The 24834-nt window shown below is 45.3% G+C and overlaps 1 protein-coding gene across 1 annotated transcript in view; it reads left to right on the top strand.

The window, feature by feature from the left end:
- ABHD16A (abhydrolase domain containing 16A, phospholipase) overlaps positions 1-24834 on the top strand; it is a 38085-nt gene that overhangs the window by 5255 nt on the left and 7996 nt on the right. The window contains exons 3-18 of the mRNA XM_056538409.1: positions 1205-1271; positions 1393-1479; positions 1588-1673; positions 5262-5332; positions 5415-5537; positions 7550-7664; positions 8146-8247; positions 8473-8536; positions 11833-11882; positions 12049-12172; positions 13106-13210; positions 13472-13535; positions 18285-18341; positions 18695-18757; positions 20181-20257; positions 20453-20551. Of these exons, the coding sequence (XP_056394384.1) occupies positions 1205-1271; positions 1393-1479; positions 1588-1673; positions 5262-5332; positions 5415-5537; positions 7550-7664; positions 8146-8247; positions 8473-8536; positions 11833-11882; positions 12049-12172; positions 13106-13210; positions 13472-13535; positions 18285-18341; positions 18695-18757; positions 20181-20257; positions 20453-20551 (1354 nt within the window). The remainder of the gene's footprint in view (positions 1-1204; positions 1272-1392; positions 1480-1587; positions 1674-5261; positions 5333-5414; positions 5538-7549; positions 7665-8145; positions 8248-8472; positions 8537-11832; positions 11883-12048; positions 12173-13105; positions 13211-13471; positions 13536-18284; positions 18342-18694; positions 18758-20180; positions 20258-20452; positions 20552-24834) is intronic.

Raw genomic sequence — 24834 nt, 5'->3', positions numbered from 1 at the left:
ATGCTTGTAACAGACCTGAAGGCACTAGGGTGGTTTTCTGTTACCCCTTTAGCGGCAATGTTTCTTTCTCTTTCCCCCTTTTTTTTTTTTTTTCTTCGTTTTCCTTTTTAATTTTTTTTATTATATTTTTTTTTTCTTTGCCTTTTTTTTTTTCTTTTTATTTTATAATTTTTTTTCTTTGCCCTTTTTTTTCTTAGCCTTTTTTTTCTTAGCCTTTTTTTTCTTAGCCTTTTTTTTCTTTGCCTTTTTTTTCTTTGCCTTTTTTTTCTTTGCCTTTTTTTCTTTGCCTTTTTTTCTTTGTTTCTCTTTACCTTTTTTTTTTCGTTTTCCTTTTATTTTATAATTTTTTTTCTGCTTTTTTTCTTTGCCCTTTTTTTTCTTTGCCTTTTTTTTTCTTTGCCTTTTTTTACTTTGTTTCTCTTACCTTTTTTTTTTTTATTAATTTTTTCTTTCTTCTTTTTCTCATCTCCTAATATTCATTAATTATTATTTTTTTTCTTCTTAGTGGGTACATTGAAATAGAAGTTGCACATGTGTTTCCAGGCTAAGTGCCTTCATAGGTCATCTTCTTTATCCCTAGTACAGTTGAAAAAAGACTTGTGTCCATCAAGTTCAACCAAGGAGGTGACGGGAAGGAGGATGGGTGGATGAAGGGGAGGGGGTGTTATCATTATTTTATTTATTTTTCTGGCAACATTAACAGCCTAATACTAAATGATTCTTTTGGGGGCCAGGCCAAAGGTAACAAGTATAGATGAGCGATCTTGCAGTATGTAGCCCCCAATCTACACACGAGTGCTGATTCACAGAAAATGTTGTACCAGGCTTTTCCAGGGAATCGGAATACTCGGAAAGTTGGACTAGCTTTTCTAGACAAGACGAGCCGACCACTGCTGCTTCAGATTTGTATATTATGATAGTGAGGTCTGATGGCAAATGGACTGGTCCAGTGGTTCCCAACCTGTTGGCTGACAGCTGTTGCAAAACTACAACTCCCAGCATGCCCGGACAGCCAAAGGCTGTCCGGGCATGCTGGGAGTTGTAGTTTTGCAACAGCTGGAGGCAGACTTGTTGGAAAACACTGGGCTAGACAGTCATAGAACACATCCTGCTGCCATTTTATTGGGTGGAGCCCAAGAAACGCGTTTCAGAATGTGTCCAACAATGTCCCCGTTTTTTCATTCACTTTCTGTCTCCCTTCCAGGTATCTGTCCTGTGGACCATTTCTTACTACTCCTCCCCCCTCACTGCCTTCTATATGTACAGAAAAGGTAGGTGTTAAAGGTATATCCCCTTCAGCTCGGTGGCGGACCCCCACCAGTGCACTTAGATGACCATGATCTTTGTTGCCTATAGTGTATCATGGCTGATGACCTGTGTTCTGACCTGCAGGGTATATAACCGCGACCCGGCTGATACCTCTAACACAGTACGGCTTAACCCTTATGTTCCTGCTGGCGGGAATAGCATGTTTGCGAGGTGAGACCCTTGTAAAATCAACACAATAACCAGGCACTGGTTTGTCGATGGATGACTTAAAGGATCGGTTATGGATTAGTTTTGACTTATTTTTTTTATTTTTCCTAGGTTTGGGCCGATGGAGCAATCCCCAGTATATTCAGTTCATCAGCATTTTACAGAGAACCAAAATGGATGATTGTCCAGAGAACAAGGTAACGGCTACAACGCGATGGGTGTAATACTAAGGGATCGGACATCATTAAAGGAGTACTCTGGTGGAAAACTTTTTATTTTTTTTTATTTATTTTTTAATCAATTGGTGCCAGAAAGTTAAACAGATTTGTAAATGACTTCTATTTAAAAAATCTTAAGTATTGGAAGGGTTATCAGCTGCTGTATGCTCCAGAGGAAGTTCTTTTTCTATTTTGAATTTCTTTTCAGTCTGATCACAGTGCTCTCTGCTGACACCTCTGTCCATGTCAGGAACTGTGCAGAGTAGGAGAGGTTTTCTATGGGGATTTGCTCCTGCTCAGGACAGTTCCTGGTGTCAGCAGAGAGCACTGTGGTCAGACTGAAAAATTCAAAAAAGAAAAGAACTTCCTGTGGAACATACAACAGCTCATAAGTACTAGAAGGATTAAGATTTTTACATAGAAGTCATTTACAAATCTGTCTAACTTACTGGAACCAGTTGATTTAAAATATCGTATTTTTCGTCCTATAGGACGCATCGGCGTATAAGACGCACCCAATTTTTAGGGGCAAAATCTAAAAAAAAATAAAGATTTTGAACCCAATAGTGGTCTTCAACCTGCGGACCTCCAGATGTTGCAAAACTACAACTCCCAGCATGCCCGGACAGCCTTCGGCTGTCCGGGCATGCTGGGAGTTGTAGTTTTCAACATCTGGAGGTCCGCAGATTGAAGACCACTGCATAGGAGGTAATACTCGCGTGTCCCCGCCGCTCCGGACCCGTCACCGCTGCCCTGGATGTCGCCCTCCATCGCTGTCGCCGTGTCCCCGTCGCTCCGGAACGTCTCTGCTGCCGGCCGGGTATCCTCGCTCTCCGTCGCCGCCATCACGTCGTTACGCACGCCGACGCACGTACGCGACGACATGATGACGAGGAAGGAGAGCGCCGGCCATACAGGGGATCCCTGAACGGAGAAGACACCGAGGAGGCAGGTAAGGTCCCACCCGGTGTCCTGTAAGCACTAACCCGGCTATTCAGTCGGGCTGTTCGGGACCGCCGCGGTGAGATCGCGGCAGTCCCGAACAGCCCGACTGAACAGCCGGGTTAGTGTCACTTTTGCTGACCGCCGCGTCTGAAGGGTTAATACAGGGCATCACCGCGATCAGTGTTGTCCTGTATTAGGCGCGGGTCCCGGCCGTTGATGGCCGCAGGGACCACCGCGATAGGGGTGTATTCGCCGTATAAGACGCACCAACTTTTCCCCCCCAGTTTTGGGGAAGAAAAAGTGCGTCTTATACGGCGAAAAATACGGTAAATAAATGAAAAATTTAAAAAATCCCACCGGAGTACCCCTTTAGTGCTGCCTACAAATAGTCTATAGCATTGGTCTCCAAACTAAGGACCCCCAGCCATAGCAGAACTACATTTCCCAGTCTGGGCATGCTGGTAGTTGTAGTTTTGCAATATCTTTGCTTCCTGTAGTGTCAGTGGGGACAGCCAGGCAATCTAAATACTCTTTCAGGGGACCCAGTACCCTGTTTGAGGAATATACCTACTTTCCTTTATTTTTTTGTTCTACTAATCTTGTTTTGGCAAAGCTGAATCCCTAACGATATGGCTACATGAGTTATCACCAGGGGATTTTGAGTGACCAATGAGTTACACACTTGCTGCCCACTTTATTAGGTACACCTGTACAGTTGCTTGCTAACACAAATAGCTAATTTGCCAATTGCATGGCAAGGGAACTCAATGCATTTAGGCATGTAGATGTGGTCAAGACAACTTGATGAAATTCAAACCAAGCGTCAGAATGGAAAAGAGAGGGGATTTAAGGGACTTTGAATGTGGCATGGCTGTTGTTGACAGACGGGCCAGTCTAAGTATTTTCAGAAACTGCTGATCTACTGGGATTTTTACACACAACCATCTCTAGGGTTTACAGAGAATGGTCCGGAAAATAGAAAATATCCACTGAGAGGCAGTTGTGTGGATTAAAATGCCTTGTTTATGTCAGAGGAGAATGGACAGACTGGTTCGAGATGACAGGCAACAGAAACTTGAAGTACCACTGGTTACAACCAAGGAATGCAAATTACCATCTCTGAACATACAACTTTAAAGCAGATGGGCTACAGCAGCTGAAGACACACAAGGTGCCACTCCTATCATGTAAGAACAGGAAACTGAGGCTACAGTTCACACTGGTCACCAAAATTTGACAATAGCAGACTGGAAAAACATTGTCTGGTCTGAGTCTTGATTCCAGCTGTGACATTCAGATGGAAGGGTCAGAATTTGGTGTAAACAACATGAAAGCATGGATCCATCCTGCCTTGTATCAGGTTCAGACTGGTAATGGTGGGGGGACATTTTATTGGCACTTTGGGCCCCTTAGTACCACTTGATCCTGGTATAAACACCACAACCTACCTGAGTATTGTTACTGACCATGTCCATCCCTTTATGACCACAGTGTCCCCTGTATCTTCTGATGATACTTCCAGCAGGATAATCCCCCATGTCACATGACATCATCTCATACAGGACAATGAGGTCACATGATATCATCTCATACAGGACAATGAGGTCACATGACATCATCTCATACAGGACAATGAGGTCACATGACATCATCTCATACAGGACAATGAGGTCACATGAGATCATCTCATACAGGACAATGAGGTCACATGACATTACCTCATACAGGACAAAAAGGTCACATGACATCATCTCATACAGAACAATGAGGTCACATGACATTACCTCATACAGGACAAAAAGGTCACATGACATCATCTCATACAGGACAATGAGGTCACATGAGATCATCTCATACAGGACAATGAGGTCACTGGACTCCAATGGCCTCCACAGTCACCAGATCTCATCCAATAGATCACCGCTGGGATATGGTGGAACCAGAGATTCTCATCATGGATTTGACAAATCTACAGCGACTGTGTGATGTCATCATGTCCATATGGAGGAACTGTGTGATGTCATCATGTCCATATGGGGGAACTGTGTGATGTCATCATGTCCATATGGAGGAACTGTGTGATGTCATCATGTCCATATGGAGGAAGTGTGTGATGTCATCATGTCCATATGGAGGAACTCTGTGATGTCATCATGTCCATATGGAGGAAGTGTGTGATGTCATCATGTCCATATGGGGGAACTGTGTGATGTCATCATGTCTATATGGAGGAAGTGTGTGATGTCATCATGTCCATATGGAGGAAGTGTGTGATGTCATCATGTCCATATGGAGGAAGTGTGTGATGTCATCATGTCCATATGGAGGAAGTGTGTGATGTCATCATGTCCATATGGAGGAACTCTGTGATGTCATCATGTCCATATGGAGGAACTGTGTGATGTCATTATGTCCATATGGAACAAAATCTCTGAGTAATGTGTCCAGCACCTTGTAGAAATTATGGCACTAAGAATGAAGACAAAAGGGGGGGCCAACCCATGACTAGCAATGTGTACCTAATAATAAAGTGGCCAGTTAGTGTATATTAGAGGGTAGCAGGTTTACCCCTCAGGTGTCTTGGAGAGGCTGTGACCACCATGTTTGTGTTTGGATCCACAGAAATCGCTCTCCAATTTCAACTTTGACTTCCGCAGTTGGCCAGTGGATTTCCGATGGGATGAAACCAGCAGGTACGTCTCTATAACAGAAAATAAACCCTGATTCTAGTCGTGAGGATTGTTAGACCCTGAACCGTTTATGGTCTCTACTCAGTAAAGATCACGAGAAGACGAGACTGTCCGGAGGGGTATCGCTCCTGAAGGCCGAACCCCGGACACGAGGCGCAGCTGACGGCTTCCTACAACGGGTGCAGAAGTTGCCTTGTCAGATAACCAGGTAGTGTCTGTGCAGTCTGGATATATGTGACCATAGAAAGACTTGGAGGGGAGAATAGGGACTGATGACAGGTCAGAGGTTTAGAAAAAATCCTGGATCATATACAGCGGTCCCTCAAGTTACAATATGAATCGGTTCCAGGACAACCATTTTATGTTAAGCCCAGAACTCTATGGAAACCTGGTAATTGGTTCTGAAGCCCCAAAATGTGAAGATTAAAGGGGTACTCCAGTAGATAACTTTTTTTTTTTTAAACGAACTGGTGCCAGAAAGTTACAGATTTGGAAATTACTTCTATTTAAAAAAAAATCTCAATCCTTTCAGTACTTATTAGCAGCTGTATGCTTCAAAGAATTTTCTCTGAATTTCTTTTTTTGTCTTGTCCATAGTGCTCTCTGCTGACACCTCTGTCCGTGTCAGGAGCTGTCCAGAGCAGCATAGGTTTGCTATGGGGATTTTCTCCTGCTCTGGACAGTTCCTGATATGGGCATCAGGTGTCAGCAGAGAGCACTGTGGACAAGACAAAAAAGAAATTCAAAAATAAATGAATTTCCTTTTGTAGCACACAGCTGCTAATGAGTACTGAAAGGGTAAAGATTTTTTTGAATAGAAGTCATTTACAAATCCGTTTTAACTTTCTGGCGCCGGTTGATTTAAAAAAATAAAAAATAAATAGTAGTAAAAGTTTTCTACCGGAGTCTCTTTTTTTTTTTTTTTTTTTTTTTTTTCTTTTTAAAGAAAGGAGAGTAGATAACTAATACAAATAAAGCAAATCCTTACATATAAAAGTAAGAAGGATCTGCTGGGAGCTGTAATCACTGTCTATGTAGAGAACAGGAGCTTCTTCAGGGTCCTGTACAGTACACAGTGTCCTAAAAAAGTAACATGGAGCCGCCCTCACCTGGTGTCCAAAGGAGCAGCTAACCCTGGTACAGGTAAAGAATACAGAACATGTAATACCTCCCTGTACTGTAGGGGGCGCTACCAGACACCAGTCAGTGCATACGCTTCAGTAATACAGATAAAGAGTACAGAACATATAATACCTCCCTGTACTGTAGGGGGCGCTACCAGACACCAGTCAGTACATGCACTTTAGGAATACAGGGGTTTGACCAGTAAAATGTCCATTCTGATTTGTCGGTTCTTCCAGCCATTGACAGGTATCACAGATCTGGACTGTCTGTACATTGTATGTTGAGTCTGGTTTCAAGTTACAATGGTCCAGAAAAGACCGGAAATATTGTAACCTGAGGCCATTGTAAGTTGAGGGATCACTTTATATATCATACATTACAGTGGTCCCGCAAGTTACAAAGGCTGTCCGGGCATGCTGGAAGTTGTAGTTTTGCGATCGTACAGCAGTGTTTTTCCAGCCAAAGGCTGTCCGCGCTGATAGTTGTAGTTTGCAACAGCTGGAGGCACACTGGTTGGAAAACACTGCTGTACGGTTGCGAAACTACAACTACCAGCATGCCCGGACAGCCTTTGGCTGTCCGGGCATGCTGATAGTTGTAGTTTGCAACAACTGGAGGCACCCTGGTTGGGAAAAACTGCCTTTAGCTTGTCCGGGAATTCTGGGAGTTGTAGTTTTGTAACTGTACAGCATTGTTTCCCAACCAAGGGGCCTCCAGCTGTTGCAAAACAACAACTCCCAGCATAATCGGACAGCTGAAGGCTGGTTGGGAAACGCTGATCTAGGCGATGAGGGTAGAAACTATAAAAGGAATTTATCTTTTGGATTCAGTCCTTGGTTTGTAAACTACGGGGGGAGATTTATCAGAACCTGTCCAGAGGGAAAGTTGCTGAGTTGCCCATAGCAACCAATCAGATCACTGCTTTCATTTTGCAGAGGCCTTTTCAGAAATGAAAGTAGTGATCTGATCGGTTGCTATGGGCAACTGGACGACTTTTCCTCTGGACGGGTCTTAATACATCTCCCCCCCCCCCCCCCCCTACATGTTTACTACTCTATGGTAACCCACATTTCGGACCGGTCTCCTCTCTCGCAGTTACGTTGTAGCGCACTCGTTCGGCAGGCGGATGCTGTACCCAGGCTCTGTGTACCTCCTACAGAAGGCGCTCATGCCTATGTTACTACAGGGACAGGCCCGCCTTGTAGAAGAAGTGAGTATGAATAAAAATGTTACTGCACGTTCCTTCCCACCCCCCCACACTAAGGCTGCACTCACACCTCGTTTTGACAGTACGGGTGCCGGATCCGGCTGGGGGAGGGGAAAACCCGGCTCTCTCGTACCCCAGCCGGACCAGCGCTGAACTCCATTTACTTTAATGAGCCGACCGGAGTAAAAACGATGACTCCGGTCAACTCATTTTTGACCCATATCCAGTTTTTTGACCGGACCTAAAACCGTAGTATACTACGGTTTTAGGTCCGGTCAGGAAACCGCATACGGGTGAAAAAATGAGCCGACCGGAGTCATCGTTTTTACTCCGGTCGGCTCATTAAAGTAAATGGAGTTCAGCGCCGGTCCGGCTGGGGTACGGGAGAGCCTGGTTTTCCCCCTCCCCCTGCCGGATCCGGCACCCGTACTGTCAAAACGAGGTGTGAACGCAGCCCGATACCAGTCCTCACTTTTTCTCTTAGTATAATGGAAAGCGAGCCAAGCTGCTGGCATGTGACGGGAACGAGATTGACACCATGTTTGTAGACCGTAGAAGCGGCGGTGAACGTAACGGGTCAAAGCTGGTAAGCATAGCACCTGGTTATCTTCATTGACTACTTGTTGTCTTGTTGCTCCAGGCCAGTGTTTCCCAACCAGGGTGCCTCCAGCTGTGGCAAAACTACATCTCCCAGCATGCCCGGACAGCCTTCGGCTGTCCGGGCATGCTGGGAGTTGTAGTTTTGCCACAGCTGGAGGCACCCTGGTTGGGAAACCCTGCTCCAGGCACTCATTCCTCTTTCTCTGGACAGGTTATCTGCTGTGAGGGTAACGCTGGCTTCTACGAGGTCGGCTGCATTTCCACTCCACTTGAAGGTCAGAGCTCTGGGTTCTTATTCCGTATATATTTCTACCATTCTGTCTATCTTGGTTAAATAAGCCCTGAATTCGAGGAGTAGCACGCGACGGAACCAACCAGCTATAGATTGTGCGGGAATCAAAGTCAATAGAGAGGGGGGGGGGGGGCAGGGAATGAATGGAGAACCTGCCTTACATGTGTAGGCCTCACTCCCCTCACGTCTGGGAAGGTCAGGCTGCACCATATATCGCAAAAGCAATCGAATCGCGATTTGTGCTTTTTGCGATATAGTGATACGGCCCCCCGGGAAAACTTGAGATTATCTGCTTGGGCCGCCTCCTGTGTGCTAAATACTAAAAGCCAGTGTTTCCCAACCAGGGTGCCTCCCAGTTGTTGCAAAACTACATCTCCCAGCATGCCCGGACAGCCAAAGGCTGTCCGGGCATGCTAGGAGTAGTAGTTTCACAACAGCTGGAGGCACCTTGGTAGAAAAAAAACACTGAGCTAAGTAAAAGGGCACAGGGAGATAAATAAATTAAATTAAAAAAAAACTTCTGTTCACCTACTCCCGATTCCTGCAGATGCAGTTCGTCTCCCTGTGGTCCGATGTCTCCTCTTTTTTTCTATACAAGCAGTAGGACCTTCCCCTTTTCAGCCAATCACTGGCCGCAGCAGTGTCAAGTCAATGATTGATTGGTTGATAGGGAAAGGTCTTTTTCGGCTGCAAACGCACTGGGTTTCCCGGATCCCGCGGAAGATTTGAAAACCACCCAGGAAGCCCAGTGTATTGCTGCAGTACAAAAAGCTACCTACAGGGGGGAGAATGGGACATAGGGGGCGGGGGGGAAGAATGGGACATAGGGGGCGGGGGGGAAGAATGGGACATAGGGGGGGGGGGGGTAGAATGGGACATGGGGGGGGGGGGGGTAGAATGGGACATAGGGGGGGGGGGAAGAATGGGACATAGGGGGCGGGGGGGGGGGAAGAATGGGACATTTGGGGGGGGAATGTGATGGGGGAGATGTGAAATGGGCGGTGGGCATAAAATAGGTGGATAGATGTGAAATGGAGGAGATTAGACATGAAATGGGGGGATTTCATGATTTATTTATTATATCCCATCGCATATCGAAATCACAATATTCAGGCCCATAATCACAATCGGACATTTTCCCCATATCGTGCAGCCCTAATCCACATCACAATCGGGTCATACGGCAGCCAAATCCGGCGGGGGAATTTGCAATCCGGTTGCTGCTGTATCCCTGCCGGACCTGCGCTTTACCACATTGATTTTGATGAGCCGGACGGAGTCAGCTTGTGACCAGATCAGTTTCTTGTCGGTCTGAAAACCTAGTCGCTAGCTGACTCTCTTCGGCTCAATAAAGGGGTACTCCTCCCCTAGACATCTTATCTCCTATCCAAAGGATAGGGATAAGATGTCTGATCGCGGGGGTCTTGCCGCTGGGATCTCTACAATATCTGTGCAGCCCCCAGTGTTCATTTAGAATGCTGGGTGTGGGCGGTAGGGGATGTTATGGCTCCGCCCCTCATTACATTACAACACGCCCCCTCAATGCAAGTCTATGGGAGGGGGCGTGTCGACAGACACTCCCCCTCTCATAGACTTGCATTGAGGGGGGCGTGCCGTGACATCACGACCCCCGCCGCCCGCACCCAGCGTTCGGAACAAAATGTTATGAACGCTGGGGTAGCGGAGTACCCCTTTAAGATCAGTGTGGTGCAGCACAGGTTCGGTGGGGATACAGCAGCTACTGTTTGCAAATTCTCCTACCGGATTTGGCTTCCGTATGTCCCAATTGTAATAAGATTCAGAAGCCGCAGGTTTTCAGACTCTCTCCCGCCATATCCGGCTTCTGCATGTCCCAATGGTGATGTGATCGGAAACAGTCCTGATGCTTTTATGTACAAGATCTGCTCTTTCTGCCCTTGCTTTCTTGAAGCGCAGTAAAAGTTCAGAGCTCAGGTCACTTTATTTGTAAAGTGTCCCTGTTATTACGTAAGTTTTTTAACTTGTCACAGAGACTTGCCAAAAGTTTTGATCGGACTTGGACTCAGACCTGAGATCCCTACTGATCAGCAGAACAAGCAGGGAGAAAGTCTCTTTTTCTACTGCATAAAATCCACAGCATTTCCACTCTTAAAGAGTACCTATCATGAACTAAACTGTCCCTGGCACTAACCCTGCTCTTATTTTTTTTCTGTAAACACCCCTTTTGCACCTTTTTCTTCTCTGCTTCACTGCTCACTCTGCTGCCCGTGTGGAGGGAGGAAGGGGGCGTGGCCCGGCAGGTGTAACTTCATGTGAAGCCTGCCTGGGCTCACTTCCACCCTTCCTCCTCTATGCCGCGCTCCCTCTCTGGAGCATTCATAGAGGCTGTGAACACAGTGGTGCTGGCAGCTCCTGTGTCTCCTCCTCTCTGTTTACTACAGCATGTGCCATACAGAGAGGAGAAAGATTGGAGCACAGAGCTGCCGTGCCACTGCTGGTGCCTGATGATGCGGCCGGCCATGTCAGGAGCACGTTCTGCTGTGCTGCAGGCACAGCAGTCTCTCCTGCCTGTATGATTGACAGACAGGGAGCTGAGCTGTGCTTGCTTGTCAGCCCGGCTGCGCTGAGATTTCTGACTCATGCCAGTTGCCAGAGACGTGCGGCCGGGGAGATGTAAGGAGACCCCTAGTGGTCATATTTTAGATTGAAAAATAAATATATGAATGAACATTTTAGGTAATGACATGCAATTAGAAAGTTGTTGGGGAGACATTAATGAACAATATATTAAAAGTTTTTTTGATGACAGGTACACTTTTTTTTTTTTTTTTTTTTTTTAATTAACAGCATAAAAATTGCACCATATTGTGTGGATTTGTTGGATTCTGCTATTGTGGGGATTTTGCTATGGATTATGCAAATGCAACATAGAGGTACTCTAGTACTTTAAAACTTCTCCCCTGTGCGCAAAATAGATCTGATCGCGGGTGGTCCGATGACAAGAACAGGGCCTCGGCCCTTCCTGAGCACGGAGACTGTCGGCATGCGCTCCATGCAGTTTCTACGGCAGTGCCTAAGATACAGGCGTAAATGATGCAGCAAAATTCACAACCCTCCCTATTCATTGTCAATGGGGGAAATCTGCAGCAACAATTCACAGGCTGCTCCATTAATTTCTGCACACAATTTTTTACTTTTTACTGTAATTTGCATCTTTTTACCATTTCCTTTTTATTAACTATCATGTATTGGGCCCATGCTTATTGTTTTCTACCACTAACAATAGCCTTTGTGTTTCAGCTGGTTATTCTGTCCTTGGTTGGAATCATCCTGGATTTGCGGGAAGTACGGTAAGTCGCTGACCAGAAGATCGGGAAATATTTAGTGCAGACAATGCGTTTCTTAGTTCACTGGCTGTCCGGGCATGCTGGGAGTTGTAGTTTTGCAACATCTGGAGGTCCGCAGGTTGGAGATCGCTGACCTATAGAATACTTACAGATCTCCCTTTCTTCGCAGGGTGTCCCTTTTCCTCAAAACGAAGCAAACGCCATGGATGCGGTGGTGCAGTATGCGGTGTACCAACTCGGCTTCAAGCTGCAAGACATCATTGTGTACGCCTGGTCTATCGGGGGCTTCACAGGTGTGAGACCGGAGCCACGTGAATGTAGGACAGATGGGAGACTAGGGTTGGGTTATAGCTAGAGAGATATTACGAATGAGATGGTGGGTATTGGAAGTAAGAAAAATTCATGGATTAAAGGGGTTATCCAGGTAAATAAATTAATTAATAAAAAAAAAAATATATTCTCAACTGGCTCCAGAAAGTTAAACAGATTTGTAAATGACTTCTATTAAAAAAATCTTAATCCTTTCAGTACTTATGAGCTGCTGAAGTTGAGTTGTTCTTTTCTGTCTAAGTGCTCTCTGATGACATGTGTCTCGGGAACTGCCCAGTTTAGAAGCAAATCCCCATAGCAAACCTCTTCTACTCTGTGCAGTTCCCGAGACAAGCAGAGATGTCAGCAGAGAGCACTGTTGTCAGACAGAAATCAACAACTCAACTTCAGCAGCTGATAATTATTGAAAGGATTAAGATTTTTTTAATAGAAGTAATTTACAAATCTGTTTAACTTTCTGGAGCCAGTGGATATATACATTTTTAATTTTTTTCCCCCTGAAATACCCCTTTTAAAGGGGTATTCCAGGTTTATACATCTTATCCCCTATCCAAAGGATAGGAGATAAGATGTATGATCGCAGGAGTCCTGCCGCTGGGGACCCTCGTGATCTCTGTGCAGCCCCCGGCATTCTGTGCGGGATGCTGCTCCTGAGACGGGGACATGATGCCACGGTGAAATCACGCCACGCCCCCTCCATTCATGTTTATGTGAGGGGGCGTGACGGACGTCCCAGTGGCGGGACCCCTCTGATCATACGTCTTATCCCCTGTTATTTGGATAGGGGATAAGATGTGTAAACCCGGATTACCCCTTTAATGAAGAACAGCAGCGCCGGGTGAATGGGGCTTCTAGGAGTAAGAAATGAAGGTTCATGGATCTTCTCTATCTTGCAGCCACGTGGGCCGCCATGTCCTATCCTGACGTCAGCGCTGTTGTCCTTGATGCCTCCTTCGATGACCTTGTTCCTCTTGCCTTGAAAGTGATGCCAGAAAGTTGGAGTAAAGAAAATATTTATTACATTTCTGAGCTGCTGAACTCTTCCCATACTTATCACCTGCTTCTATTCAGTCTTATTTCTGTCTTATATAAATACTTGTTCCTTCCCGTTCACAATACACTAATGACTTCTCCATTCCATATTTCTTTACATGTTTGTCCATCTAAATATCTCAACCGTATTGATAACTATTGTCCTGTGCACATTAGGAAGTTGTGTTTGTCTCATTGTAAGACTAATCCCCCACCTCCATTTTTCATAGGAGGACTCGTAACCAGGACTGTTCGGAAGTATCTAAACCTCAACAATGCGGAGCAGCTCTGCAGGTAACCATTCTACTTTCTGTGGTCTCCAACCACACGTGGAATACTGTGTACAGTACTGGTCAGACCACACGTGGAATACTGTGTACAGTACTGGCCAGACCACACGTGGAATACTGTGTACAGTACTGGCCAGACCACACGTGGAATACTGTGTACAGTACTGGCCAGACCACACGAGGAATACTGTGTACAGTACTGGCCAGACCACACGTGGAATACTGTGTACAGTACTGGCCAGACCACACGTGGAATACTGTGTACAGTACTGGCCAGACCACACGTGGAATACTGTGCACAGTACTGGCCAGACCACACGTGGAATACTGTGCACAGTACTGGCCAGACCACACGTGGAATACTGTGCACAGTACTGGCCAGACCACACGTGGAATACTGTGCACAGTACTGGCCAGACCACACGTGGAATACTGTGCACAGTACTGGCCAGACCACACGTGGAATACTGTGCACAGTACTGGCCAGACCACACGTGGAATACTGTGCACAGTACTGGCCAGACCACACGTGGAATACTGTGCACAGTACTGGCCAGACCACACGTGGAATACTGTGCACAGTACTGGCCAGACCACACGTGGAATACTGTGCACAGTACTGGCCAGACCACACGTGGAATACTGTGCACAGTACTGGCCAGACCACACGTGGAATACTGTGCACAGTACTGGCCAGACCACACGTGGAATACTGTGCACAGTACTGGCCAGACCACACGTGGAATACTGTGCACAGTACTGGCCAGACCACACGTGGAATACTGTGCACAGTACTGGCCCGACCACACGTGGTATACTGTGCACAGTACTGGCCCGACCACACGTGGTATACTGTGCACAGTACTGGCCCGACCACACGTGGTATACTGTGCACAGTACTGGCCCGACCACACGTGGTATACTGTGCACAGTACTGGCCCGACCACACGTGGTATACTGGCCACAGTACTGGCCCGACCACACGTGGTATACTGGCCAGACCACACGTGGTATACTGGCCAGACCACACGTGGTATACTGGCCAGACCACACGTGGAATACTGTGCACAGTACTGGGCACCAGTGTACAAGAAAGATATAGTGGAGCTGGAGAGGGTTCAAAGACGGGCAACCAGGGTAATATGGGGAATGGGAGGACTACAGTACACAGAAAGATTATCAGAATTAGGGTTATTTAGTTTAGAAAAAAAGAAGTCTTAGGGGAGACCTAATAACTATGTATAAATATATCAGGGGACAGTACAGAGATCTCTCCATGATCTATTTATACCCAGGACTAAATCTATAACAAGGGGGCATCCTCTACTTTAGAGGAAAGAAGGTTTCTACACCAGCACAGACAGGGGTTCTTTACTGTAAGAGCAGTGAGACTGTGGAATTCTCACCCAGAGGAGGTGGTCACGGTGAACTATGGGGTCTGGATGCATTTTTTGAGAATAATAACATTACAGGTTATGTATATTAGATTTATAGGGACAGAACATTGATCCAGGGATTTATTCTGATGCCATATTTGGAGTCGGGAAGGAATTTTTACCTCTAGTATGAGGGTTTTTTGCCTTCCTCTGGATCAACTCAGTAGGGACTCATTAGGGTTATAGGTTGAACTTGATGGACTCTGGTCTTTTTTCAACCTTATAAACTATGTAACCTTTTGACTTTCCAGTAGAGATGAGCGAAGTTACAGCAATTCGATTAGTAACGAACCTCGCGGCTCAGCGGTTGCTGACTTTATCCTGCATACATTAGTTCAGCTTTCAGGTGCTCCGGTGGCTGGAGACTCTCCTAGGACTGTATCCATCTTTTCCAGCCCACCAGAGCACCTGAAAGCTGAACTGATTTATGCAGACTATCGTCGGCAGCCGCCGAGCCGCGAGGTTCGTTACTAATGGAATCATTGCAACTTCGCTCATCTCTACTTTCCAGCTTTTGCAGAACTACAGCTCCTAACCTGCAAATGAATGTTGGGAGTTGTGGTTTTGGAATAGCTGAAGAGCTGCCGGTTGAGGAAAGGATCACCTAGATTTTTCTATTTATTTTATTTAACAATTTTTCATTCTTTATTTTTTTTGAATTTTGTGTTTGTAATATTTTTTTTTTTTTTTTTTTTTTAGTACATTAAAATTGAAGCAGCCATATTGCCTGAGCTGCTTTTAACAGCATTTAGAGGTTTGCTTTACAGCAAGCCACATAGGCACAACAGGTGGGATTTTATCGTGGGAGGTGTAGGTGAACGATCTTTCTACACCTTTTAATTTGTGTGGTGGTAACATGTACGTGCTCCAGACCTATTACATTGTCGCATGACGTGATACATTTTTTTGCAAAAATTTTTAAAAACTTTTTTTGCATTTGTTTTGCTGTTACACTTCAGTGCATCACTTTTCATGGATCCGCCTTTTCAACTTTTTTTTAATCCGTTGCGACAATTTGTGCAACTTTTTTACTAATTCTGTCCACAGCCAGTTTCGTAAGCCAGGTCGGCACTATTGAAGATTTGACACAAATTGAAGGCTTCGAATTTTCACCTAAAGTTGCACATGATAAATTCGTGACCACTGCAGAATAAGAACTTTTATTTTTGTCATTCCTAAACAATCCTGAGGAAATAGTCGACTTGAAAAGCCGCAAGAAAAAGAACCAACAAATTTAGAGCACAAACACAGTCTACATACAATAATAAATCCCCACCCAATAGGACCAGACCCTATTAACTACTGTGGGAGAGTTTTCTGGGAATGCTGTGTGACCTGTGCAGAGGTCACTCTACTGTGACCTTTAGCTATTGTAAATGACCTAAAACTAATCTTATCTATCAATTGGCATCAGCTTATTATGAGGCCTAGTGGCCAGTATGGAAACTGCAAGATTTATTTTATGTGTTTTACAGCCAGTGTGTATCCAGCTGTTGCAAAACTACAACTCCTAGCATGCCTGGACAGCCAAAGGCTGTCCAGGCATGCTAGGAGTTGTAGTTTTGCAACAGCTGGAGGATGCACTGGTTGGAAAACATTATAGTAGAATGGAAAAAAAAATAAAATAAAATTGCCAAAAATATTTAAAGCATACAAAAATTATGCTTCTGTATGTTACTCAATACTGTATGTGTCTTGCTTCTGTATTTGACTCTAATCCCTCTGTTCTGCTGCTCACTCATTCTGGCATCCTTTGCTGAGGAAGAGGCGTGTCCGAGACGAGCACTGAGCCTGCCCTCACTCTGCCATGCATTCACTTCCTCCCTGAGTCAGCTGTGCTAGGTTTTTTCGTTCAATCACTGCAGTTTGCTCTGTAACCCCCTTTTCTCTGTTTTCATGCTCCTAGACCATCCTTTTTTGTTTGTAATTTGTGATAGGACAGGAGTGAGCACAGAGGAGTGCTAGTGCGGTCCTCACTTCCTGGACTTTGTTCCAGCCACATTTTTTATTTTGACAGTGCTCATTCAAAAACAATTATTTAACATGAAAATGTGATTTTTTTTTTTTAAAGGGGTTCTCCGGTGAAAAACATATATATATATATATATATATATATATATATATATATATATATATATATATATATATATATATATATATATTTTTTTTTTTTTTTTTTAATCAACTGGTGCTAGAAAGTTAAATAGATTTGTAAATGGCTTCTATTAAAAAAATCTTAAACCTTCCAGTACTTATTAGCAGCTGTATGCTACAGAGGAAATTCTTTTCTTTTTGGATTTATTTTCTGTCTGACCACAGTGCTCTCTGCTGACACCTCTGTCCATGTCAGGAACTGTTCAGAGCAGGAGAAAATCCCCATAGCAAACCTCTCTGGCTCTGGACAGTTCCTGACATGGACAGAGGTATCAGCAGAGAGCACTGTGGCCAGACAGAAAGGAAATCCGAAAATAATTTCCTCCGTATTATACAGCTGCTAATAAGTACTGGAAGGATAAAGATTTTTATTTTTATTTTTTTAATTATGAGTAATTTACAAATCTGGCAGCAGTTCATAAAAATAAAAGAGTTTTCCACCGGAGTACCCCTTTAAACATTAGGTCATTTTCTGACAACACATTCCCTTTTAGGGCTGTGTTTTACATCTTCAGGTTTTTAATCACAATTATTGACTACAAAGTAAATGATCAGAAAACCTTTCTTTAAAGGGGTAGTCCTGTGAAAACCTTTTTTTCTTTTAAATCAACTGGCGGCAGAAAGTTAAACATATTTGTAAATTACTTCTATTATAAAATCTTAATCCTTCCAGTACTTATTAGCTGCTGAATGCTACAGAGGAAATTCCTTAATTTTTGGAACACTGATGACATCACGAGCACAGTGCTCTCTGCTGACATCTCTGTCCATTTTAGCAACCGTGCATAGCAGATGTATGCTAAGGGCAGCATGGTGGCTCAGTGGTTAGCACTGCTGCCTTGCAGTGCTGGGGACTTGGGTTCAAATCCCACTAAGGACAACAATAAATAAAGTGTTATTATTATTATAATAACGTCAGCAGAGAGAACTGTGCTTGTGATGTCATCAGAGAGCATTCCAAAGAGAAAAGAATTTCCTCTGTAGTATTCAGCAGCTAATAAGTACAGGAAGGATTAAGATTTTTTCATAGAAGTAATTTACAAATCTGTTTAACTTTCTGCCACCAGTTGATTTAAAAGAAAAAAGGTTTTCACCGGAGCACCCCTTTAACTCTCTGCACATCCCCTGGGAAAAGGATAAAGAAACTATTTTGTTTTTCCCAGGTATCAGGGTCCCGTATTACTGATCAGAAGAACAAAGGATGAAATCATCACAACCACGTGAGTTTATGGGACAGTGTAATGTAACTGATCCGGAGTCATGGCCGCGTTTATTGGTTGTTTCTAGAGCTGAGCGAACTTACAGTAAATTCGATTAGTCACGAACTTCTCGGCTCGGCAGTTGATGACTTTTCCTGCATAAATTAGTTCAGCCTTCAGGTGCTCCCGTGGGCTGGAAAAGGTGGATACAGTCCTAGGAGACTCTTTCCTGTATCCACCTATTCCAGCCCACGGGAGCACCTGAAGGCTGAACTAATTTATGCAGGAAAAGTCATCAACTGCCGAGCCGAGAAGTTCGTGACGAATCGAATTTACTGTAAGTTCGCTCATCTCTAGTTGTTTCTTGTTTCCAGAAATCCAGAGGACATCGCATCCAATCGAGGGAATGACCTCCTCCTCTGTCTGTTACAGCATCGGTGAGCAGTTTTTATTTAAAGGAGTACTGTAGTGTTAGACACTTATCCCCTATCCCCCTAGGGCAGTGGTCTTCAACCTGCGGACCTCCAGATGTTGCAAAACTACAACTCCCAGCATGCCCGGACAGCCATTGGCTGTCCGGGCATGCTGGGAGTTGTAGTTTTGCAACATCTGGAGGTCCGCAGGTTGAAGACCACTGCCCTAGGGAATAACGGTCTGATCGCGAGGGGTCCGACCGCTGCCCCCCTGTGCTGGTCTGGGTCCTTTTCTTTAGGTGCTAAAATTCGAGCAGCACCTTCAAGACCTTTTTTACTTCCTGTATACTTGCTGTTAGAGTCTGACAACCTTTTTTTTTACACTTCGCACTTTCCAAAAAAATAAAATAAAATCTACTTTAGATGGAAAAACTGTAGTACAGCTTTCTTTTAACCCTTTGGCGTCGTTGACTCAATATTTATTTATGACATGGTGCTATGTAGTTAGTGCTCTGTCAGGCAGTGTTTTCCGACCAGTGTGCTTCCAGCTGTTGCAAAACTATTACTCGCAACTTGCCCAGAACAGCCTTTTACTGTCAGGGCATGCTGAGAGTTGTAGTTTTGCTATGCTATCGCACAGCATTGAATAGAGAAATCGGCGCTCTACTGATACAGCCTGTATTATAGGAACAAAGATCCAGATGCAGGTACAGGCACCCTCCGCCACAGTTTTAACTCATCGGTCCCTTGCAATCACGTTGTGGGGGTCCGATGAGAACCCTGAGGTAACCGGCTTCTTTGATTGTTCCTTTCTTAGACACATGATTATTGATCAGTGTCTAGAGGGTTAATGATGGGCAGTGCTGGGTTTTCAATCTGGCCACGGCATTTTTGGGCCTTTTTTTTTTTTTTATTTATTTATTTTTTTTTTTTGCTGGTATCTAAAAAAGGGACCTCTAATCATTGTAGTTTTGCTTGTTGTGTCCACAAGTGGTTAAAGGGGTTATCCAGGAAAAAACTTTTTTTTATATATCAACTGGCTCCAGAAAGTTAAACAGATTTGTAAATTACTTCCATTTAAAAAATCTTAATCCTTCCAATAATTATCAGCTGCTGAAGTTGAGTTGTTCTTTTCTGTCTGGCAACAGTGCTCTCTGCTGACATCTCTGCTTGTCTCGGGAACTGCACAGAGTAGAATAGGTTTGCTATGGATATTTGCTTCTACTCTGGACAGTTCCCGAGACAGGTGTCATCAGAGAGCACTTAGACAGAAAAGAACAACTCGACTTCAGTAGCTCATAAGTACTGAAAGGATTAAGATTTTTTTTTATAGAAGTAATTTACAAATCTGTTTAACTCTCTGGAGCCAGTTGATGTTTTCCTGGATAACCCCTTTAATGATTCCACAAAAACAACTATATTGAAGAACTTTCCTTTGCACCTGCAGTTACCCCAATGTGATGACCGAGGAGGGCAGGAGGGCCGTGAAACTGTGGCTGTCGGCCAGCACTCCAGAAGAAGAAGGTGAGCCTGCCCATCCTGTTGTGCAGTGTTTCCAACCAGTTTGCCTCCAGCTCTTGCCAAACTACAACTCCCAGCATGCCAGAGCTGAAGGCACACTGGTTAGGAAGCACCGCTGTAGTGTGTGACATTTTATTGGTGGTGTGATCCGGCTCGTGGAATTCTCAATTTGCTTAATGTTATTTTGTCTTCATGCAGCCTCTGTACTAAGTCACTATGGGGTAGAGGAGGACTGGTGTCTGTCTGTCCTAGAGTCGTATAAAGCTGAGAATTTGGGACAATATCCATGGACTGTAGGTAGGTACTAGTGCCCATCATAGAGCCTGGGGAAGGGATAGCTGAACACAGAGAACCCTAAGATAAAAGGATTAAAAAGGTTGTCCAGCAAAAGAAACAGCCTGTGCATGCTGTCATAAGTATAATAAAGCAACTGACTAATAATGTCATTATCCATAGTGCACAGAACTTCTATATCAGCTGAGCTGTCTGGCTCGTAGCTGTCACTTCACTGGCTGTGAATGCAGAGTTTCGTTCATCTTTCCCCCTCCCCTCCTGTATGCTCAGGACAAGACCAGCGATGTTAAGGTGGGGAGCTGTCTTATTGCTCATTAGATTTGACTCATTAGAGAAGTAGCAAGAGAAAGTACTGTGATTAAGAACAGCTTCCTGCTGCCTTACCTAATGAGCAGTAATACCAGCTTCCTCCACTTCACATCACTGGTCTCCTCCTGAGCAGACAAAAGGGAAGGAGGGGGGTTCTGCATTCACAGCCTGTGATGTGATGTCAGAGCTACAAACCAGACTACACAGCTGATATGAAAGATCTGTGTACTATGGCTAATGAAATTACTGTATATTAGTAAGTCACTTTATTATACTTTTTGACACCATATAAAAGGTTGTATCTTTTGACCGATAATCCCTTTAAGTAGCCCTTACATACTTTGGACACTTTCTGGGTATCAATTTATGTTTGTGACGATGACATGTATACATATTGGGTAAGTGTCCACCAAACCCTCCATTCTCTGTAGAACTGAAATCCCATCTAATGTGTATGGTGGCCTCTGACTCTCCCCCTCGTGACCACCTAATGTGTATGGTGGCCTCTGACTCTCCCCCTTGTGAACACATAATGTGTATGGTGGCCTCTGACTCTCCCCCTTGTGAACACATAATGTGTATGGTGGCCTCTGACTCTCCCCCTTGTGACCATCTAATGTGTATGGTGGCCTCTGACTCTCCCCCTTGTGACCATCTAATGTGTATGGTGGCCTCTGACTCTCCCCCTCGTGACCACCTAATGTGTATGGTGGCCTCTGACTCTCCCCCTTGTGAACACATAATGTGTATGGTGGCCTCTGACTCTCCCCCTTGTGACCACCTAATGTGTATGGTGGCCTCTGACTCTCCCCCTTGTGACCACCTAATGTGTATGGTGGCCTCTGACTCTCCCCCTTGTGACCACCTAATGTGTATGGTGGCCTCTGACTCTCCCCCTTGTGACCACCTAATGTGTATGGTGGCCTCTGACTCTCCCCCTTGTGACCATCTAATGTGTATGGTGGCCTCTGACTCTCCCCCTTGTGACCATCTAATGTGTATGGTGGCCTCTGACTCTCCCCCTTGTGACCACCTAATGTGTATGGTGGCCTCTGACTCTCCCCCTTGTGACCACCTAATGTGTATGGTGGCCTCTGACTCTCCCCCTTGTGACCACCTAATGTGTATGGTGGCCTCTGACTCTCCCCCTTGTGACCACCTAATGTGTATGGTGGCCTCTGACTCTCCCCCTCGTGACAGATGTTGGTGGAGAGAACAGTTAGACATGTTGGATTTCAGCTGCCCAAGTCCTTTTATTAGCTACTTTCAGAAGAGTTTGGTAGTGGCATCCACCCCTCTTCCCTGGGGACAAGGCTACTACACCTGGGTTGTCGAAATACAGGGTAACTAGGGCACCCCCCTCGTGATGTCATAGCCACGTCCCATCAATGCAAGTCTATGGGAGGGGGCATGACGCCCCTCCCATAGACTTGCACTGAGGGGGGCGTGGTCGTGATGTCGCGAGCAGGCGTGGCCTTGGCGTCACAAGCCTCCGGGGCTGCACCAGACACTCTAAACGAACGCCGGGTTCAGCAGGAAGATCGTGGTGGTCCCCTGCGGCGGGACCCTCTGATTTAGAATTCTTATCCCTTATCCTTTGGATAGGGGATAAGATGTCTAGGGGTGGAGTACCCCTTTAATCTCCCCTGTCTGACCTGTTGCCAGTATCTGTGTGTTGGAGAGCGTGCTCCTGGCCTTGTCATGAATGCTGTAGTAGGGGATGACTGACGGCCGGCTCGAAGGCTGCATACCTGAGCCAGGGAAGCTTGGCGCATAGAAGCATCTATTACTAAGCTCCGAGGCTAGTAGCTACGGCTGCAGTGCTGGAATCAGGAGGTCACAGAGGAGACCGACATCAGACAGGTGGAGCGCACCCTGCAAGGTTCCGCACAAGGCAGGAGGCAAGGTCTGGAGTCTAGGAGAAAGTGAGTGATCCCAATGTGGTGGAGTGCACTTGGAGAAGGCAGGGACAATACAGGGACAGAGTGGAGCCTCTCAGTATTCTGTGTCTTAAACCCTCTGTCTGAACTGCTGTCAGGAAACCATATACCTGCTGCACTGAATTATATTTTTAGCAGTGGTCAGTGTAATATCTGATATCTTGAAGTATTTATTCCACCCTGTGCGGATGAGTTGACTGTGTGTAGAACCTCTGCTATATTGTGTCTTAAGGGGATACTCCGCCCCTAGACATCTTTCCAAAGGATAGGGGATAAGATGTCTGATTGCATGGGTACCGCCTCTGGGGACCCCCGCGACATCCTGTGCGTGGAGCGAACTTGGCTCCATGCCGGATGACTGGCGATGCGGGGCGGAGGCGTGTAACGTCACGGCCACACCCCCCTCAATGCAAGTCTATGGGAGGGGGCGTGACGCCCCCTCCCATAAACTTGCATTGAGGGGGTGTGATGCCCCCTCCCATAGACTTGCATTGGAGGGGTGTGGCCATGACGTCACAAACGTCCGACGCTCTAAATGAACGCCAGATGCAGCAGGGAGATCGCGGTGGTCCCCAGCGGCAGGAACCCTGTGATCAGACATTTTATCCTTTATCCTTTTGGGTAGGGGATAAGATGTCTAGGGGTGGAGTACCCCTTTAAACTCCCCTGTCTGACCTGTTGCCAGTATCAGTGTGGTGTTGTACCCCCCCCCCCCCCCCCCCTCCGTCTGGACTACTGCCAGCCTCAGTTTGTTGTTGTATCCCTTTCTGTGTGGACTGCTGCCAGCATCAGGGTGTGGAGTGGTACTAACATGTAATCTAAGTAAAGAACAGCACCTGAGCAGGATAGTACCAGGAATGTACCAGTTCTTGTAGCACTGAGTCATATGTTCAAGTAAGAGGAGAATAAATACGGATAAAATACTTGACTAAAATGCAGCATTAGTGCACTATGAAATTGTATTAAACAGCAATGGGCTAAATAGTTTAATATCTGATATCTTGAACCATTTATTTGGGATGTCCCGATACCGACACTGGTAACTGTATCGGGACTGATATTGGACATTTGCACAAGTACAGTAGACCGCCTGCACTCTCCGCAGATCAGCTTCCAGAGGACGCAGGGCATAAATGTGTGTCTGCTCCCGAGCTATGAAGCGCGCTAAGGAGCTGGGACCCGTGGCTAATGCCGAACATCACCAATCTGGGTAATGTGCGCCATTAACCCTTTAGACGCTGCAATCAAAGTTGATCGCGGCATCTAAATGTCCTGATATTTACTGCCAGTTAGCTCAGGGATGCCGATCTGGATCACTGTGGTGTCCCGATCAGATGAGAGGACAGCAATGGCTGAATGGTGTCCCAATCAGCTTAGAGGATAACAGTGGCTGAATCCCCCCCTTTTTTCCAAATAAAATAAACAAAAACATGCGGTGTCGCTGCGTGCATAAATGTCCAAACTATATCTTAACTAGCTGAGTACCCGGCCTTGCCTGGTTTTTCCTTCCTAATCCTTGTTGGAAAGGAAAATCAACTAAAAGGAGGAAGCTTTTGACTTCATATCCTGACCTCATATCCCATCATCGTCTCAACCTTATATCCCATCGTCCTATCCTGTCCTCAGGTGGGACTGATTTGTGATGAAGATATTGTAAGCTGAAAATAGAAGGGGACGTGGCTTAGTGGGACTGGGCGTGAGTTGCAAGCCAGACCGATGCACAAAAAGGCTAGATAATAAAAGGGTTGGGGCTTAAACAGTGGGCGTGTCTGTGAGATGGGGTGTGTCTTGCAAGCCGGATTGACACATTCACCAGGAGATGCAGAGCGGAGCTTATGGAGTAAGGTACTGGAAGTCCCATATACTTTGTGGGACTTGAAACAAAAACCCATCTTTTATATAAGGGTGTAGGTAAGGGTTAATTTAACTCTTATTTTTTTTTTTTTTTTTTTTTTTACATAAGTAATGTGACCAGGTATTATTGAAATATCTCCAGCTGTACAGAAGTTACATGATAACATACATTTTCCCATTGAT

This window comes from Hyla sarda, chromosome 9 (genome assembly GCF_029499605.1).
Source record: "Hyla sarda isolate aHylSar1 chromosome 9, aHylSar1.hap1, whole genome shotgun sequence".
NCBI lineage: Eukaryota > Metazoa > Chordata > Amphibia > Anura > Hylidae > Hyla > Hyla sarda.
The sequence above is the reverse complement of the archived record's forward strand: the minus strand, read 5'-3'. Positions and strand labels throughout refer to the sequence as shown.